General features: G+C 41.0%; 1 protein-coding gene across 7 annotated transcripts in view; it reads left to right on the top strand.

Moving 5' to 3' along the window:
- The window catches only part of ZNF532 (zinc finger protein 532), an 88876-nt gene that overhangs the window by 28581 nt on the left and 39226 nt on the right, over positions 1–21069 (top strand). For 6 of the 7 annotated variants that reach the window (XM_019495970.2, XM_019495966.2, XM_019495969.2 and 3 more), the window contains 4 exons: positions 6647–8997; positions 10535–10627; positions 15637–15818; positions 19313–19489. In XM_019495970.2, coding sequence (XP_019351515.2) covers positions 6667–8997; positions 10535–10627; positions 15637–15818; positions 19313–19489 — 2783 coding nt within the window. In that variant the 5' untranslated portion in view covers positions 6647–6666. The remainder of the gene's footprint in view (positions 1–6646; positions 8998–10534; positions 10628–15636; positions 15819–19312; positions 19490–21069) is intronic. The other variant, XM_059725260.1, reaches the window with a different exon arrangement.

The following is a 21069-nucleotide window of genomic DNA, read 5'->3' as shown; positions in this document are numbered from 1 at the left end:
GTCATTCTCCCGCTTTACTCAGCCTGGGTGAGGCCACAGGTGGAGTACCGCATCCAGTTCCGGGGTCCACACTTCAAAAAGGACATGGAGAAGTTCGAGAGTCCAGAGGAGAGTCACATGCATGCTCAGAAGTCAAAAGAGCAGGCCTTATGAGGAGAGGTTGAGAGACATGGGACTCTTCAGCTTGGAAAAGCATAGGTTCAAAAGGGACTTGGTGGCAGTCTATAAGTACATCAGGAGTGTACATCAAGATCTGGGAGAACGTCTGTTCACGAGGGCTCCCCTAGGGAAGACTAGGTCCAACAGTCACAAACTGCTGGATGACCATTTTAGACTGGACATAAGGAAAAACTTCCTTACTGTCCAAGTCTCCAGAGTCTGGAACAGACCCCCCAAGAATTAGTGCAAGCACCTGCTCTGGACACGTTTGAGTGGTGTTTTGTTGCTTATCTTGCTGGGGTTATCTGACCCCAGCTGACATCCTGCCCCTTGGGTGGGGGGCTGGACCCGATGATCTCACAAGGTTCCTTCCAGCCCTAATGTCTATGAAAGAAATGTCCCCCCATCTTCCCCAGAACAGAGTCCTGCCTGGTCTGTGGAGTGCACAGAGGAAGCTGCTGCTTGGCTTCTGATCTTGGAAGAGTCAAGTATATAGATGTTCATTCCAGTGAGAGAAGCACTTGCAAGGGAAATCTTCCACGTGTCTAACTAGAAGGTCTTTCTCCTGTACGGAGCACATTTTCTCTAGGAGAAACTGATTGAATGCCTGTATCCTGGCAATTGTTACTAGGAGAGTATGGTTTCTCTGGGTGGAAATTTAGCACTTTTACATAGCCTTTGAAAACTTTACATACAGTTATTTATGTCCTACATTCCCTTTCCTACCTATGCTATGGCTTCTGTCCTGAGTCGCACAGGCAGAAGAAAGTCACCGTTACAAACAGATGCCCTGTGCACCCAGGTGTTCTGCCTCACTCGGCTCTCCAGCCACAAGCTACTCTGCTGCACTGTATCTCTCAGGTGTCCTGGGCCTCAGGCTCTCCCAACACTTCAGACTGTGCCGCACTTCACTACCCTATCTCCTTGTGTGGTAAAGGAGAAGCCAGGGAGAGGGGCTTTTTCAGCTGGAGTGATGGGAGGCAATGGCGGCTGGGTGGGAGCCTGAGGGCCACCATTTATCCCCTATGGGCTACCAGCTGGACAGCCCTAGTGTAAGTGATGCATGTGCATTGTTATTAAACCAATTCAGTGCCCTGTGCCTTTTCTTTAAATAAGTTATGTGGAACACATTTAGATGATTCCTTGTAGATACTGGTGAAACAGCTGAAGTTTTTCAGGTAGCTGTTATTCCTTCCAGATATAGCTCCCCCTCATGAATCATGGATTGTTCTACACCAATGAAAGGTTCTAATTCTCATATTGGTTTTAAAATGATTGAAGCTTAAACAGATTTTTAAACTTAATTGGGAGCCTAGTGTAGGTTGGGTCAGGATCCAAGTGTTCTGACTTTTTTTTTTTAAATCTGTTTCCAGAGCAGATTTTGAGCTAAGCATCAGTGGGTGCATCTACACAAGACGCTTAATACGCAGAAGACTAATTCTATGGTGCATTAGCGCGGCTGGCAAAAACTGTGCCAATGCACTAATTCACAGTAGATTTAGTCTGCTGTGCATTAGCATCTCATAAAAATTAGGGGTGCACTGATAAAGATTTTCTTAGCCGATACTGATGGCAATTATTAACCAGTCATATTGGCCAATACCAGTCTGTTAGCTGATTTACAGGAATGCAGCATGGCAGCTTGGAGAGTAAGCCTGTGGTGGGGGGAAGGGGCAAAGGGAAGGGGAGGGAAAGTGTGTGGGGAGGAGCAGATCAAGGCCCCCACAGTGAGGGAGGGATTGGGACAGGGGTAGGCACTGCCCAGCCAGGGTGGTGAATGCCACTACATGGGTAGCTCATCCGGGAGGTGCAGGGGGGTTAGGAGGGCATGGATCCCACTGCTGCATGCACCCCCAGAGGAGGCATGGTGGGCATGTGCCCCCCAGATTTGTGTGCGGGGTGAGGGCAGACTGCATGCCGCAGGCTCAGTGCCAGGGGCTGTGCCAGCCTCTTCCCAGCAGGGGGGCTAGGCTAGGTTGGGGCAGGTGCTGGTGGCACTGGGAGGGGTGGCTACAGGGAACTTTGGGGTAGTGCAGCCCGCCACATAGCCCACCCTCCCAGTGCTGCTGCCACCTGCCCCACCTCCACCTGCCTCATGCACAGCCCCGGCTCAGCCCCCTGCTGGGAACAGGATGGTGCAGCCCCTGGCCCTGAGCCTACAGTGGCAGCCTGCCCTCGCACCATGCACAAAGCCAGGGGGCACATGTCCCCATGCCTCTCCCAGGGGTATGCGCATGCTCCCTCCCTACCCCCTCCCACGCCTCCCGGATGAAGTACCCATCCTGCTCCCAGCAGGTTTGCATTCACCGCCCTGGCTGGGCAGTGCCTGCCTCTGCCCCTTTCCTTCCTTCACCATGGGGGGCCTCGATTTACCCCTCCACACCTCTTCTTTCCTGCCTCTTCCCGCCAACAGATATACTGGCCAGATAGTGCTCTCCAAGCTGCCGGGATGCATTCCCGCCATGTATGCGACTGCGCGCGTGCATGCAGCATTTACTGGTGACAGTATCGCCTACACTGGCCAAAAAAAGCCAATTGCCAATAATGTTAATTTTCCTTTTATCAGTGCCAATCTGATATGTGACTAATATATCGGTGTACCTCTAAAAAAAAGTGTTCATCTGCACTAATGCTCAGTAGCACCATTTACTGCGCATTAAGTTAGTACCTGTCATTACAGGTACTAAACTTAATGCACTGTAATTATGACCCATTAATGAACATGTAGATGCACCCAGTCTAGCTCAGTTTGGTTAAGACCAAAAGTCCTAACTTTTGAAGCTAACAGTCACAAGAAATCTGAGTGTCATGGTGGCATTTCAGTATACTGGAATTCAGAGAGAAAGTCTGAGGCCTCTCTCTTAAACTCTCTTTTAAATACCTGTCTAGGTTGCTTTACTTTTTTTAGAAACAAGAGGGAAGGAAAGGGATCTCTTGAGCTATTCTTGATTCTTGCTATCACAGGCAACCATGTTGTAAATAGTACCTTCCGTATTTCACTGGTGAAGCTCCATTTTAAAACCAGTTAGGGTTCTTAACCCATTATACCTATTGGAGGGTTATTACAGCACCTCATACCTCTAATTTTTAAAACCCTTGTAATTCCAACCTAACCTTCATGTGAGCAATCCTATCCCTCACTTTGTTTCATTAGGCTAAATAAGCCAAGCTCTTTTACCTTCCTTTGATCATAGGCTCTCCATTTCTCTGGCCATCCACATGGCCCTTCTTTGTAGCTGTTCCTGGTTGATCATCTATTTTCAAGAAAAATTAAATCAGAGTTGTACACAGTATCACTGATGAGGACTCACCATTCCCTCATATAATGGTACTACTGTTTTTCCAGTTTTAATATTTATTGTTGCTACTATATATGTAAATCAGCTTGCTGACATGATGAGTTTGAGCAACATAATGTAGGGTAGACTTTAATGAAGTGATACTTGTTTGCTCCAGTTGAAATTCTGATACTTTGAAATGTTCTTGTATGAATGTAAGTCATGGCTAATTCAGGAGTTTGCTGGCTTCAAAAGTTTGGAAACTTATTTGGAGACTGATGCATTGAGTATGAAGAAGTGAAACAATAGCTTCGACATTTCAGTACAGATAGCTAGAAGCAAGGAGTCCCATCTGGTTCAGTGGTAGAATCCTTCTGTACCACACAGGAGACCTGGGTTTGATTCCCAGGCACTTATACAACTGCAGCTATGGAGGCACCAAATATCTGGACTCAGTCTGGTCTTTGGATTCTGTCTCAGCGGCCCAAACAGGGGTCTGGGCAGCCTCCACTCCTCCAAAAATTCACAGGCACGTGCATTGAAGGTCTGGGTGGTGCTCATGCATGCACCGTGATCCGGGAGGATCAACAGTTGCTGCAGATAGAAGCATCATTGAGCAGGAGGTTTACTGTCTCTCATGAGAGAGTCCAGAGAAGAGCCACGCGCATGATCAGAGGTCAGGGAAGCAGACCCTACGATGACAGGCTGAGAGCCCTGGGGCTCTTTAGCCTGGAAAAGCGCAGGCTCAGGGGTGATCTGATAGCCACCTACAAGTTTATCAGGGGTGACCACCAGTATCTGGGGGAACGTTTGTTCACCAGAGCGCCCCAAGGGATGACGAGGTCGAATGGTCACAAACTACTACAAGATCGTTTCAGGCTGGACATAAGGAAGAATTTCTTTACTGTCCGAACCCCCAGGGTCTGGAACAGCCTGCCACCGGAGGTCGTTCAAGCACCTTCATTGAACACCTTCAAGATGAAACTTGATGCTTATCTTGCTGGGATCCTATGACCCCAGCTGACGTCCTGCCCTTTGGGCGGGGGGCTGGACTCGATGATCTTCCGAGGTCTCTTCCGGCCCTAATGTCTATGAAATCTATGAAATCATTTGTCTCACTAGTAGGAAGCCATAATTCTGGTATGCAAAGTATTTGTTAAAATATGCGTACATTATGTCCTATCCTATCCCCTCCATCACTTTCTCTGCTTCACTGGCCCCAAGAACACTGAATAGTAAATACTTTTGCAATGTTAAAAAGTATTTCCGTTTTACTGAATAATTTATCTTACTGATGTTTTGTTGAGTCATGTTTCTGTAAACCTAATCTGAAGATGTGACTAGTAGCCCATCTTCAGGAGGGGACCAGGACCATTTGGGGCTCTCCTGGAAATAGGTTTTATTGTGGTGTTGAGAAGACCCTATTAACTTTTAGGTGCCCAACAGTCTGTTTCACTCTGGTCAAGCTGTATGTGACAGGGGGTCCCCATGAGGCCAGTCGTAGCGTTGGCCTGCCCATCTGTTTAGGTCAGTCTGCCCAATTTTCCTGCAATGCCTTGATGTATTAATGACTGATGAAATAATGTGGGAGGCTGCCCATTAAGTGCCCCAATGCCTGAAGTGTGACTTCCCCTATACCATGTCCCATGCCTCGCAGATGGCATCCAAAGTTCCTAACCTCTAACCCACACTCGGCCTCTAAACATCTGAGGGTCCTACTCCTCTGCCTTCACAGTGAGACTACTCCTCCACCCTCTCACTCAGGCCCAAACTCACACCCCCTCACTCGGGCTTACTCCCTGAACTACTTTTGGGGCTCGCCTGTATGCAGACCTTCAGGTCGCCCTTGCAACCCTACTCTGCACTAAACTACACAGCTCTTCGCCTTGTCCCTGTGACCCTACTCTGCGTGGCCTAGCTTGTGTTACTCTACACCCCCTCACTGGGGCCTCCACCCCTTTAATGAGGCCACTCTTCAGACTTCCATTCACTGGGGCCCTGGGGCCTTGCACCCCATGGGGCTCAGGTTTCTGTAGACAGGCTTGGCCCCCTGCCTGCCCCTGCAACTCGGTTACCCGACAGGTTGTGGTGGCGGGGGCTATAAGGTGCCCCATACTCGCCTTTCACTAGGGAGGCACTGGTGTGGCATTTCCTGGGGACTACCCCACCACAAGCAGCCTCACCACACCATGACTGGGGCTTGGGGGAATGACTGGGGAGCTGGGGAATTGAATCGGGAGCTGGGGGAAGCCCCTGTTTGTTCCCCCAACCCCAAACATTCCCCCCAGTTCCTGGCAGGGGGGCAGCTGGGGGAGAAACTAGATGGGCCATGGCTTGAGCTGGTAGCCCTTGGAGAAGCCATGAGGGCTGGGGGGAATGATTGGGGAGCTGGGGGATCAAACCGGGAGTTGGGGAATCGAACTGGGAGCTGGGGGGAAGCCCCTGTTCATTCGCCCAACCCCTCAGCTCCTGGTTTGATTCCCCAGCTCCTCGATCATCCCTCCCAGCTCTCAATCATTCCCCCAGCCCCCACAGCTTCTCCCGGGGCTGCCAGCACTGCCTGCCTTGTCCCAGCGGGGGGGCAGCCAGACAAGCTGCGGCTTCTTCCGGGGCTGCCAGCTCAAGCTGGGGCTCATCTGGCTGCTCCCCCAGCTGCTCCTGCTGGCACTGCCTAGTGCCTGGCTGTGCAGTCTATGGCCGAATCTCTGAATCTGTCTGAATTGATTTGGAGGCTTCTGATTCAGTTCAGAGAGATTAATGGGTCTCCTGATTCAATTTGGATTTGGAGGTTCAGCTGCCGAATCAGGCTGAATCTCCTCTGAATTAATTGAATTGGCTACTGAAGCTTTGCACAGCCCTACTGTGTATGCCTCTGTTCATGTTACATACTGTACTCTGTAAGAATAGTGTATCAAAAACAAAAAGCCCACATGACATGAAAACGTTAAAATGAAACATGAAACATGAAAATGACATGAAAACGTTAAAACCCCAACATTATTTCGATGTAGTGGTCTTACAGCGTAGTCATGATAAACTATTCCATGATTCTCGATCTGTTATAACATTTCTGTAAGTTCATCGGTGAATTAGAATTTCACAAACCTATTTGCAAGCACTGTAAATGATCAGTAATTATATTGATATGTACAAGTTGTGTATAATATGGTGTTGAAAGTACTGATATAGATTTTCTGCTTGTTTTATAGATTTGCTCCCAAACAAATACATGACCATGGGGGATATGAAGACCCCAGACTTTGACGACCTCCTTGCAGCCTTCGACATCCCAGACATGGTCGATCCGAAAGCAGCTCTTGAGTCTGCACATGATGATCACGAAAGCCACATTAAACAAAATGCTCATACAGATGAAGATTCGCATGCGCCATCATCATCTGATGTTGGTGTGAGCGTCATTGTGAAAAATGTACGTAACATAGATTCTTCTGAAGGACTAGATAAGGACAGCCACCATTCCACAGGCAACGGCTTACATAATGGGTTTCTAACAGCGTCAGCCCTCGACAGTTACAACAAAGATGATGGGAAGTCTCTTAAAGATGATGGCTCAGCCTCCGAAGTCACTCTGAAGGACTCGGCTTTCAACCAATTTAGCCCTATCTCAAGTGCTGAAGAATTTGATGATGATGAAAAAATTGAGGTGGATGATCCTCCAGATAAAGACGAGATGCGTGCAAATTTCAGAGCAAACGTGCTAACTGGATCGGTTTCTCAGCAGGAATATGACAAGCTCAAGTCACTTGGAGGAGAAAACTTGATTAAAGCTGGAATTTCTTCAAGTAGTATGGATAAAAACAAAGTTGTCAAAAGAGATATGGAAACAAACTCTTTGAACTTAAGTGTCTATGAGCCTTTTAAAGCTCGAAAGGTAGAGGATAAGATGCTGAAAGACAGTTCTGAAAAGCTTCTTGAGAACAGGGTACATGATGGAAAACTTATTACTGAAAAAGGGGAAACAAATCTTGCCAGCATTTCACAGTCCAAAGCAAAGTCCTCAGCAAAGCTTTCTTCATGTATTGCTGCAATTGCAGCACTGAGTGCAAAAAAGGCAGCTACAGACACCAGTAAGGAATTACAGTCTAATTCAGGAGAATCTTCTCCATTGCCAAAAGATATGAATGAAAGTCCCCGGTCTATTGAGAAATCACCTGAATCTCAGAGTCTCATTGATGGTGCTAAAAAACCATCTATAAAACAACCTGATAGTCCCAGGAGTGTATCAAGTGAAAACAGTAGCAAAGGGTCTCCATCCTCTCCTGCAGGGTCAACACCAGCAATTCCTAAAGTTCGCATAAAAACCATCAAGACTTCCTCTGGGGAGATCAAGAGAACAGTTACCAGGGTGTTGCCAGAAATTGATCTGGACTCTGGTAAAAAGCCAGAGCAAACTGCTGCGATGGTAACTTCCATGACATCTCTCCTCTCTTCACCAACTTCTGCTGCTGTTCTTTCTTCTCCTCCTAGAGCACCTCTCCAGTCAGCTGTTGTCACCAATGCAGTTGCCTCTGCTGAACTTGCACCAAAACAGGTCACTATTAAACCTGTGGCTACTGCCTTCCTTCCAGTGTCAGCAGTTAAAACAGCAGGGTCGCAAGTTATTAACTTGAAGCTCGCTAACAACACAACAGTGAAAGCCACAGTAATATCTGCTGCTTCTGTGCAGAGTGCTAGTAGTGCCATTATAAAAGCTGCCAATGCCATACAGCAGCAAACTGTTGTGGTGCCAGCATCGAGCCTTGCTAGTGCTAAACTTGTGCCAAAGACTGTCCATCTTGCCAACCTTAATCTTCTGCCTCAAGGTGCTCAAACCACCTCTGAACTACGCCAAGTGCTAACAAAACCTCAGCAACAAATAAAGCAGGCAATAATTTCTGCAGCAGCTTCCCAGCCTTCTAAAAAAGTGTCTCGAGTCCAGGTGGTGTCATCTCTACAGAGTTCTGTAGTGGAAGCGTTCAATAAAGTGCTGAGTAGTGTCAATCCTGTCCCAGTTTACATCCCAAACCTCAGCCCTCCTGCTAATGCAGGGATAACATTACCAACGCGTGGCTATAAGTGTCTGGAATGTGGGGACTCGTTTGCTCTTGAAAAGAGCCTAACGCAGCATTATGACAGAAGGAGTGTGCGGATTGAAGTCACGTGTAACCACTGTACAAAAAATTTAGTTTTCTACAATAAATGCAGCCTTCTTTCCCATGCTCGTGGACATAAGGAGAAAGGAGTTGTAATGCAGTGCTCCCATTTGATTTTAAAACCAGTCCCTGCAGATCAAATGATAGCATCTCCTTCAAGCAATACTGTGGCATCTTCTCTTCAAAGCCCAGTTGGCACACACACTGTAACTAAAATACAGTCTGGCATAACTGGGACAGTAATCTCAGCCCCAGCAAGTACACCTATCATTCCAGCTATGCCTCTAGACGAAGACCCATCAAAACTCTGTAGACATAGCCTAAAGTGTTTGGAGTGTAATGAAGTTTTCCAGGATGAGACCTCCCTTGCTACCCATTTCCAGCAGGCTGCAGATACAAGTGGACAAGTAGAGTATCTTCTGTTTAAATTCCAGTGTTCCATCAATAAGACTAGGAGACTTGGATGTGGTTATTCTTTCACCTTAGACAATTCTTGTCTGAACCTCATTTGAGTAAAAAGTATACAAGCTTGAAAACAAAATTTAAGAAATAGAAGGAAGCTCCCCACCACAAAAAACAAAACACTGAAGTAGTGGATGTCAGTGTTTTCAAAAAGAAATATTTAGGAAGGTTTTATACCATTCAGACCCAAAAATCTAAAGTCTATAGTGATATGTTTTGAAAATAATATTGAAGTTCCTTAAAACGTCAGGTTATGATAGTGAATTTGGTAATACCCTTCACTGAAACCTTTTAGTGATTCTTTCTATGCTTTGGAATTTAAATATACAATGGAATCTACTTAATTGGCACCCTCATTAATAGCACATTCATCTTATGGGGATTATTGTTTTAAGATTGATTCATTCTTGAGTTGGTTTCAATTTTTTTTTCTTTGATGTAACACCATAAGTGATCTAGTCACTTATCTTGGTGCTTTGGTGACCTTAGGCAATGACGAAATGGCACACTAATTCCATTTAAAGGACATGCATGCTGTACTTTGCAGGTCTTTTTAAAATAGAAGTGAAAAGTGGTGTTTGCTGGCATGTATATCCTGCTGTGTGACCATTTGTTTTCTTGTTATGGCTTCCTTTCTCTCTTGTGATTGCTAAAATGAGTTAAATTACCTTAATGAGAGTTTAGAAGTGTTTTGTATGTTGCATAATTTAAGAGAAACATATTAAATAAAAGTAAATATAAACCAGTGCACAATGTATTCTATTAACCTGTGATAATTGAGACAATTACTTAATTGGTATAGCTGGATTTCTACTGGGGTGTGCCAATTAAAAAGGATTCTACTGTATTTCAAAGCATTTGTCTGGACTTGGTGTTGCAGCTTCCTATAGTGTGGGAGGCTGAGAGCCAATAAGCAAGTTCAGAGTCAGGAATGCCCTGGGACAATAATTTTCATATTAAAGTTCATGGCTAAGGGTAGAGATGCTTCAGTTCTGCATTTAGTATGAAATTCACAGGTAGTACAGTCGCAGATAGCTTGTGTCAGATCTCTGCATTATACGTAAAAACTCCTTGTGGGGCTGTGCTGCAGGGATGAGGGTGAAATAGCCCCTTAGTTCATACCACCTCCAATAAGAGTGCATGTAAAGGGTGTAGAAACTGTGAAAGGGTAAATACCAAAAAGACCGTCCTTGCTTCCTGGAGCTTATAGTGCACCTTTCAGAGAGGAGCACAGCCGATGGACAAAATAAACCAATCAAGTGGGGATGGGGTGGGAGGACAAGATAAGAATGAAATGGAGCGGTGAGCAGAAAAGCATGCTGAGGTTTGGGGGGTTTTAAATTTTATTTGTAGCATGGGCCAAATAGGCTAACCATGTCTGTACAATCAGTTTGTCTTGTGCTTTTCCCTCCCCGCTCTCTCTGCAGTAAGCTAATCCCTAATACCTTTTCTCATGTGCTCTGTGTACATTTTCCTCTCCAGGGGAGACACTATGGGACAGTGCCCCTGATTTTCCCAGAATGCACTAATGCAAACATGATTAGGCAGAGTGACAAGTACTGGCATACAATGCAGGTATGAAGGCAGAAAATCTTAAGGAGGGTACCATACTGCTTATAACCTGAGAACAAATTTAAAGGGTGGACAAGGGGCATATTATCTCGTTACATAACATTATGTTTTCATAAAAAATAAGGGTCTTCTCTGCATCACCTTTCCTTATTGCTGTCAGTGAAAGGACAGAAGCAGGTATCAATTTGTTTCATTTTACAGGGACACTGTTAATAAACATAGGTATTATATCTGTTTTGTTTGCAAGACCCTCTTTAAAAATTTGAAAGTGTTTACCCAATTGATGCCCTTTTCCATATCCAGTTTTTTATGTTGGTTACATTATGTACTGTAGTGTTACAGCTGTGATTGAATACCCAACATGGTAACAACTTTAAATGAACATGACTGCTTTAGTAACAGCAATACATCATATATTCCTGCCAGGATCTCTTTCTGTCCCATCATCAATCTGTATAAGCCCCGCTATAGGAATAATGTTGATTGAAGTAGGACACTATCTAGGTACTTATTAATAGTTTAACATTTTTTTCCTTTGGAAACCTGAAAGAGAAATAGTATTTCTTTACTGAATTTGCTCTCCTTCCTTGTGCCTGGCATAAGTTCACTATTGTGAGGCTGCTCAATAATATGAGTTGTCAGCACTGTTTTCTGGGGGAGAAAGGATGCTGGGAAAAAATCACTGAGGCTTAAAATGAGGGGTTGGGGGAAGGGAACAATTGTGGACACAATGACTTGGATTTTAGAAACAAATAATAAAGCCACCATAAGTTTTAATGGGAGCCCAGTGATCTTCACAGTGTCTGTTTTGTTTGCAACATAAAATAGTATGTTTTAGTTGGATAACTAAGTAGCTGTTCTACTTTTTACAAATCTCATGTTAGTGGTAAGTTTCCCATTATAGTGAACCAAGACAAAGAACAGACTAACAACTTGAACCTGAAAGATGTTCTACATAAGGTTACAATAACTCTATTGTTCCTTTATGAGAAGTCAACACATAAACAGCCTTGATACCTGGCTAATTCAGCATGCAGTGCTGCAAATAGACACACAAATAACTGTTCTCATGTAAACAGTGCCATTACACTCACTAGAACCCCTCAGATGTATAACTGTCTGTGGGGTCAAACTAAACTGACTGCATAGATAAAACAGTAGATCAGGCTATCAAATATTTATGTCAAGCTGGTTTAGAGATAGAACTGGGTAGCTCTCATGGCAGATATGTAGTTCATGCCCCTTAGGACTCTCAGATCCTATGGATTGTTATTGTCCTCAACACTATTCTCCCTCCAATTCTCTTCCACCTTGCTCCCAGACTCTGCATACAAACATGCAAAATGTTTATTGCAATGAAAAATTAATCGTGCTTTATTTTTGTGTGGGTTGGAATGAATGAACTGAAAGTAAAAGCCCACTTTAAGCCCAGCATAAAGTAATAAGGAAAAGTGCTGGCTTGCTGAATCCAAAGCTGTTTCCTTTTCCTGTTATCCTGTAAGCAGCTGCAATTACACATCTTTTCTATGCTTGTTAAAGGAGCAAACCAGCTGCTTTGACAAACAGCAGCACTGGTGTTTTGTGACACCCTGGTTTGCTAAAGGATGGTAGACTAATTATGCAGATTGCTTGCTCTCACCCAAAACAGATATACTTAGTGGGGTGGGTTTGGTGTATGGCTTTTCTGTGGCATAACATCCAGGTTTTCTTTTGTAGTGCTGCAAGCAAAGATGCTTTGGAAGGAATATGAAAAATCCATATGTTTCTCTTATTGGAATAAGAAGTTTTGTTTTGCCATTTTCTTAAGTTATCAAAGAAAACTCCAGATTCTCCACTATTGTATTACTGCTTATTAATACATAGATGGCAAAAGATAAATTGTGGCAATGGTACTGAAGCTCAAAAAATGTGGTAAGAACATTTTAAGTAGAGTTATGGTTAGTCAGGCTTTTGCCCTTAAGCCTGAGTTGAACACAAGTTAAAACCCCAAAGTAATTCTTTTAATGATGAAAGTCACGGACAAATATTTGGCTTTTTAAACTGAACTTTCTGGTGTGTCTGAACACAGATTCACTCTGGGAATATGTAGAAAATGTCCTTACCAAGGCAGCACTTCAAGATCCCCACAGGCTGTTTTTCTTAAGTCTTCCTTGTGACAATGGATAGCCTGACTGTCTGCTTATCTTTTAGGCTGGGCATTGTGCTGATATCAGACACAAATTGGAACAATTTCAGATTTTCTATGCTTTACATTTGTTTTGATCAATTTTGAATTTTACTATCTTGCCATAATGAGGACTTTTGAGTCACGCGCTTTAGCAAGAGGCTGTGATCAAACACACAGGGCCATGATGATCACAAAATAAACCTTCAAAATGAGCTACATAAAAATGAATTCCCTTATTCATTGTGGGATAGTTCAAGATATTTCCTATTAACGTTCTTCCCTGAAATAGCTCTACTTGAAATAAATTTTCCTGGGCTTGCAAGTGGCCCCATCAAAAGCATTTAGACTGAGATACTATATTTGAAAAGGAATAAAATAGTGTGCAGGAATCTGATATAAAATATACTGCTTGCTAGAATAACTGTAATTCTCAAACTGCTTCACTTGTTGTTTTAGTACATACCTTTTACTAATATTTCATTTAAAGGCAAACCATCCCCTTTATGCTATCTTTATAGTGTTGGAGTGATGCTGTAACTGTGATAGTCCAAGAAATATGCAAGAGGCAAACATTTTTGTGGGTGATATCTTTTAGTGGACCTTCTTTATTGATGAAAGGGAGAGAGACAAGCTTTCAGGTACCAAGTACCCTTCGTTAAGCAACTTGAGGAGACTTGAGGAAGGGTACTTGGTACCCAAAAGCTTCTCTGTAACCCTCCCAAATATACAGTTGGTCCAATAAAATATATTACTCAAAAATCCTTGCCTTTTATAGTAACCATTAATGACCTGTTCCTTCTACCATTGAAGTATCAAACTCTTTAAGTTGAAGTAGATTCAGGCCCTAATTTTGCATGAATGCACAGACACAATTTCCAGGAGACCTGAATCTACTGTATGACAGCTGTTTGTAGCATTTTACTGTTGTGCTTCTAGTTGGAGTTTTGATTCTATTGTTATGACTATGCAATGGATGCTAGGGTAGCGCTTTGGATATCTTTCTTCAAAATCCATTTATTCAAAGGTCAAAGATGCAGACTGAAGAAGGGGTCATTATCATATGATGCCCAAGTTCTTGGGGGGTATATTCTTTTAGCAAGAAATAAGACACAATAATTTCTTAATTGCAATAGGTTGTTTTTAACTGGTAGACCACCAAGATTGTGTTACAAATTGATGCAGAATTATTTTTATTTCATATTCACTAAATCATACTTAACATTGTTAAAACCCATTACGGTGAACGTTTCCAAAAGCATGCAAGTCTCATTTTTTAAAATGTTATTAAATAATCTTAGTTTTATTTTCAAATATGAATACATCCCACTGAAACTCAAGGAACATTTATGCAAATTTACATTTCAGACCAAAGAACATTTTGATTTGGCCAGTCCTAAATAAGTACTAAAAGGGCATGCGCTTTACTGAGCAGTAACTGTACTGAACACTGTGCACAGTAAAGCCTTGCTGTCTACATGTGCATGGCAATTGGGCCAGTGTAGACTAATTTACAGTGCCATTGGATAGTCCTGCCAAACACAGGTACTGTCTGATGGTGGAGTAAATTACTGTGCTTAAATTCATGTGTAGACAGTGATGTTGGGATTATTTTTCTCCAGCTCAAATTGTGCTTGAGTGAATGTTCAGTTGCATTAATTGAACATGTAGGCATGCCTTCATTTTATTATTTGTAAATGTTTTGAAAAACAAAAATAATTTGTTAAGATAGGAAAAACAATGCCTGCTTTATAAATATTATGTATAATTATAGTTATTTACATATGCAAGGTTTATTTACATATATTCTCATAAATATTTTAAAGCTGTCTATAATCTTTTTACTTTTTAAAGATCTTTATTTTAACAAATATACAGAATTAGGTAGCATAATGGATGTTATAATTTAAATCAAGCAAAAACAAAGAGATATTAAAGTAAAGATTCCTTGGTTAAATTGTATTTTGGTGAGAGAGATTTTTTTAGGGTACTCTGAATTAACAGTAATTTGATTCTCAGTTATACAATGGCTCCTTTAAGGTGGGTGTAAATGCAGTTTACATGGACCACACTGGTCGTGAGACAGGCCGGGAAGATTTAAAAGCTTGGAGGTCATAAGGTCTGTGAAAGGCAGCAAAGTGCATCAGAACAGCTGGGATCTGTTCAAGAACATCCTGAGATGGATGGACTCAGTACAAACTACAATAGTAGATGAAAGCACATAGAATGAGATGATCAAAGCTGAGACAACACATGCGTAGAGGATACTGTAGTTGAATAAGTTTCTTAATCAGTAAATTGTAAAAGATGTACGACACCAAATGTAATCATGAAGAAAGTATGTAGTAATATACAATGCTGCATGCTTGATGTAAGCACTTTAATGTATAAAAAGAGTAGAATAGAAATACATTTTTGAGTTTGTGTTTAACCCTGCACTATCCCTGCTTTCAGCCAGTCTGATCACCTGGCTGATAGGATGAATAAAGTCTACACTAAGTTTATACCCACTGAATAGCTACTGTCTGCTCATTTGAGCCATGTTGTAGTAGGACCTGACAGGTTTTTGAAGGCAACACCAGATCATATGGCAGCTCGCCACTGTCAGAGTGATGTATAAAAGGGTTTCACTGTATCTGAGAATCAGGCCCAGAATGTACAGTTTAAGACTTTTGTCTTACAAAAGATTTGGGTTTAGAACTTAAGCTCGAATTTTCCTTCCCTTGTCAGTATATCTCGCAGCCATAGTATCGAAACTTTCATTTCATATATTTATGGTACTTGACAGAAGAAATCATATAGAATTGAACCAAACCATTTGTTTTATCTATTTTGGCTTATCATTTAGAAGACATGCAATATCTGCCAGATGCTGCTTCCTAACCAGTGCAGTTTTGCATCACACCAGAGAATTCATCAGCATAAATCTCCATACACGTGCCCTGAATGTGGAGCAATCTGCAGATCTGTCCACTTCCAGACACATGTCACTAAGAACTGCCTGCATTACACACGGAGGGTTGGCTTTCGGTTAGTATAATGTTTACATACGTGTAAATAAAATACGATGCAAATTTATATGTAAATAGTTTTCTTCTATGTTTTTTAAAACCTTGACTGGAGAGGGTGTTTTGTGGAAGTTTCTTATAGTATATTCCTTCATTGTTTTAAAGTCATCATGAGTATGATAACATTAGTACAACAGAAGTCCTTGTTGGAATTCAGCTTTGCCCTGGGGTATGTGTTCATGTATACTACTAAATCAGAATGTTTTTAATTTCACCTTTCACTGCTTCAACCATAAGAGTCACACTTGGGGCACGCACGGTCTCCAAGCTACAGAATTCATCCATACTTTACTAATTTAGATTCTTTAAAATTCTTATAAGCTGCCTCTTGGACAGACTCAGTGTCTGGTAAAATAATTGTAATTATTTCCTTTATTAACTGAGAGCCGATAACTTTTATATACAAATGGGTATACTCCACCTGCCTGTGAGCACACTGCAGACCAGTCTATGGAAGTTTGTTTTTCTCTCCTTCCCCACTGTGGAAAGTTCAAATGTACCTATATTGCTGAATTTACCATTGCACTATAAACAAGTTCATTGTTACTGTCTGATGGAAATGCTCTTTCTCTTAACTCTTTTAATTTCAGCCTTACTCCAAAATTTTCTAGCTGGGAAGTTGCCCTCTTTGTAAGATAACAGGAATTAGAGAATTATCTGGGATTTAACAGAGAAGTACCTAGCAGCCTTGCAATCCTGCCCTGGTTTAGATTTTCATCAGAACTGGGTCCAACACCAAGACAAGAGTCTTCCATTTCCCAGATCCTACCACTGACTTGAAGGCAATGATTTTCAACCAGGGGTCTGCAGACTATGTCTAAGGGGTCCATGAAAGATGACTGATCAATCAAAAGTATGTGAATACCCACACTTCCAATTCAAGGGGGTCTGCACTACCATTCAGCATTTTTTAGGGGTCTGCAAACAAATAAAGCTTAAAAACTACTGCTTTAAGGGCTTTTCAGCCTTCCAGGATATTTTATTTGGCTTCATGCAGAAGGGACAGAGTGACTGAGAATCCTATTAACTGTCCATGCTCCTTTTGCCTTGGAGGAAATGAAGCTCATTTGCAAGGACGCCCAGAATTTGTCCAAGCTTGCTCTGAGTGGGGGTGGAGGGGAAGTATCTGTACAACAGAAATTTTAGCTTAAGCCAAGGTTTCAACTCTCATGGAAGAAAAAAATGTTCTCTGTCCTTCCTCTTCTCCCAAGCAACCTTGAACTTTTAATCTCGTTGTCATCATTACCTTTTAGGTTTCTGATGTGTCTGGCCTCCCTGCTCCGCTGTCTCTGAAAGCTGAATTATGTACCTGTTTGACTCTTACCTCTTTGACTTAGAGACTCTTGAGTCTACCCTGAAAGCTGCAGCAACCAAATGAGTCCTCAGAATTTCTACACCATGCCTCAAGGGTGTTGCTAAATTTTCTAGGGTTCCTCTTCAGGACCCTTGCCAAACTCAATGAATTCCTCACCACAGCCTTCATCAAAGCTCCTTTTCTTGTCTTTATGCTGTAAGCCTACCCAAGAATATCAAGAAGCTACCTTCTTCTCATCAGAAATGTCAGAATTTCCTCATCAACATCAAGCATTCTCTTGAGAAAGGACATTTCCTTTGCCTTTCCAAAAAATCTGTTGCCAGTGATTTAGATTAGTTGATTGAACTAATTGAGTTGAAGCTTTTCATCTTCACTTTACTTGGGTCCTCTCAGACTGAGAGGAAAAAGCTGCTGTTTTTCAAGAGTTGGGATGTCTCTGTATCCTGATAGACTCAGTCCTAGCTTTATTGGATGCCCATATTTGAGGATTCTTTATTTTGTATGAGGAAAAAAAATCTAGTTTAGAAGGGAGAAAAACTTTCTTGAATATGATACGAATAGCACATCAGTAGTAGAACTAATGTGAAACAGGGTTGTAAAAAGAGGCATATTCAGAAAGTATTGTTATGAAGGGAAAATAGTTTTTCTGTAAGTATGAAAGAAGATGACTTTCTTCACACATTTCATTGCAACCCACTTCAAATCACTTGAAATGTCATGTGCATATTATTATGCTACAGAAGACGTTTTCTGGAAAAGTTGAGGAACTTCAGACAGTGTTTCTGAGATATAAGTGCTAAAAATGAGATACTTTCACTTTTCAAACAGTTTCTTAATTCTTTTGACTTGATATTAAAAAGGCATACTTTTCTAATGATATTGTGCTATCTGTCTACCATAAGATTACCATATCTCTAAATGGCTATAAAGACAGAATAAGTTCAGAAATGGGTGACAAAAATAATTAGAAGCATAGAAAATTTTGTAAAAGAAGAGGTGAAAAGGGTAGGGACTGTGTAAAGAGAGGAGAGAAGGTATGTATAGGTAGAAACATGACAGGCATACAAAATAATAAATGGTATCAAAAAGGAAGTGTCATTCAGAGAAATATAAAGGCAGTACATTTACAATCAGTAGTGGGATTTTTAAATTTTTAAATGCAATGTAATAATTGGCTTGTGATGAGGACAGTGAGTTTGATATAGCAGGTGTCAAAAATAATTGGACCTTTATATGCATAATGAAAACCTCTACATTTATATTAAATCAGATTACAATTTTGAGAGGAAGTAAGCCTTCATGCTTATAAATAAGAACTTTCCTATAGAAGGAGGTTATTCAATAATTGTCTGCACAAAAAGTGCATTTTTGGAGCTTCTAAAAGGATCTATAGCAGACCGGGAAAAGTGGCCGCTAGCACGATCCAGTATGGAAGTTCCTGTGTTCTTATATTAACTCAATTTTTGTTCATTTGTTTTAATTTCAAATGGATTGTGAAAAGATATTAACACTAGAAGAGTCTATTTTAGAAAAATGCACCCAGGATTGCAGCCTAATGAATAGAAATTATTGTAAATCAATAGTTTAGTCAACCTGAATTTAAGTTAATTCTTTTCTGTCCATACATTGATTTGACTACTAATTCAGTTAATGGAGTGCTTTTGTTATAATTAAACCTGAAAATACAGCAAAGCCGGTTTTTAAGTTGTCTTTAATTGTTATTAGTGTTTACACTGCAATATAGTTCTTCATGCAGTTTCTCATTCTAAGCCAATTGGGGCTCTCAAGAGGTTTTATTTATAATTTGATAGAGGAAATATTCTTCTTTATTGGCATGATGCCATTAGACAATTGTATCCTCTTTAGGTAACTTGGATTTCTATATGCTAACTGCATATCATCTTTCCCCCCTGCCCCTCTTTTATCAGTCTATTAACATGTTCTTATTCTGTTATCTCTTAAGTTGTGAACTTTATGTTATCTCTTAAGTTTGAACTTTATGAATTTAAATGGATAAAAATAATAAGATTTTTTTCAGGATATTCCTCCTTTCATATCTCCTCAAAACCAGTATTGATTACATATATTATTAGGATATTTTTGTATTATGTCAGGTTGATTCTCTTTCTCTTCTCTTACAGCTGTGTACACTGCAATGTTGTGTATTCTGATGTGGCTGCCCTCAAGTCCCACATTCAAGGTTCTCACTGTGAAGTCTTCTACAAGTGTCCTATCTGTCCCATGGCGTTTAAATCAGCTCCCAGCACACATTCCCATGCCTATACACAACACCCGGGTATCAAGATAGGTGAACCAAAGTAAGCAATATTTTTTTGTTGTTACTGTACTTCACTGCATTTTAATAACCAGTGAAACTGCATTCTCTGCTGTATTTATAATGTTAAAAGTTACATATTTCATAACCAGCAATTTGTCATCTTCATGGTAACGTGTAGAATACGTTTAATATTTTTCATTAATTTCTTTGGTAAAGATGAGATTTCCAGTAACATTTATTTGAATGTTGTAGGACAAAATAATTGATATAACTGTATCCAACACAAGCTAATTGTAGCCAGTCTTACTCACTGATTTTTTTTCTTTCTTGAGCTATTTGACTTCTAATTCAGATGCATATTTTACTTTGAGCTGAAGTATCAGCAGGAAAAGTTTAAAGTGTTAATATATTTGCTGGTTTTGAAGCAAAATATATTAATATATTTGCGTGGATATTTATTTACCTAATAAAATATTCTTTCAATTGAATATTCAGTTTATAGATAAATGTACAACCTGATAAAAATCTGATAATCACTGAGATTTTTTTCCCCCATATATCATTATTCATTAGTTTGTAAAATAGGTGTAGTACTGTGGTATAATTGAAGGTATTTTCATAATATTTACAGGGTTGTAATACTGGCAAACTGACATGAGGTCTTCAGTGGTTGACTTGATCCTGATTTAAAACTTAGTGTGGAAGTTACAGTTGAAATCAGGAAATACTTTGCATACAATGACAAACTGTCTGCAGTCTACTGGTTTTGCTGGATAGCCATGTAATGTTCTTTGATTTATACACTGCATATATTCAACATTTTTGCATTGTGCAATGATCGGACTTCTCAGGATAAAAGGATATATAAATACCAGAAGTCTTCTGAGAAAGTGTGAACTTAGTACAATGTATCTCTCATTCTGTCAAGTCGCGTCCACATTTATTCCATTGCCACCCACTTCCACCGATATTCAGAGGTGCTAGTGAAGTTACAGTCATTTTTGTCATGCTTCCAGTCCCTGAGTTCATTTCTCCCAAGTTTTCATGTATTACAGTGCCTTGAAATTACGAACCAGGAGGTCTTGTAATTTTCCCAAATATAATCTAATTTATCTAGTTCTTCCATTTAATAATGTTGCTTATTATTATTGCTATTATCATTAAGAATAATGATAATGATGATAATAATTAATGCTCCTCAACAGTTACTTTGTGCATTTCTTTTTTCTAATGCTTGACTGAGAAACCTGAAATGGTAATGATAAAATATCTACTAAGTGCTTTAACTTGCATTAGGTTAGAGGACTCCAGAGGCATTGCTTTTATGGTCTGTCTAGGTCATAGGGCTTTTGAAAGTCTTTTGTGGCAGTTGTAGTCTCACAAATTCTATCTGTCCCCAATTCATTCATCTTGTGCTATTCTGTCAGGGAAGAATTGGCTGTGACCCAAAAGCTGTCCAAACTAGGTAGGCACAAACTTGATAGGATGTGTTTTGTTTTTTTCCATGGACACGATGTCTTCCCTCTCTCTTTTCTATCTGGTTTATTGTCGCTGGTAACCAGAATCTCTGGGAAAGCTGAGCCAGGTTTGCACCCTCACAGGATATTCATGCCAGAAGAA

This window comes from Alligator mississippiensis, chromosome 3 (genome assembly GCF_030867095.1).
Source record: "Alligator mississippiensis isolate rAllMis1 chromosome 3, rAllMis1, whole genome shotgun sequence".
In the NCBI taxonomy this organism is placed as follows: Eukaryota; Metazoa; Chordata; order Crocodylia; family Alligatoridae; genus Alligator; species Alligator mississippiensis.
Note: the sequence above shows the minus strand (reverse complement) of the source record. Positions and strands in the feature narration are given on the sequence as shown.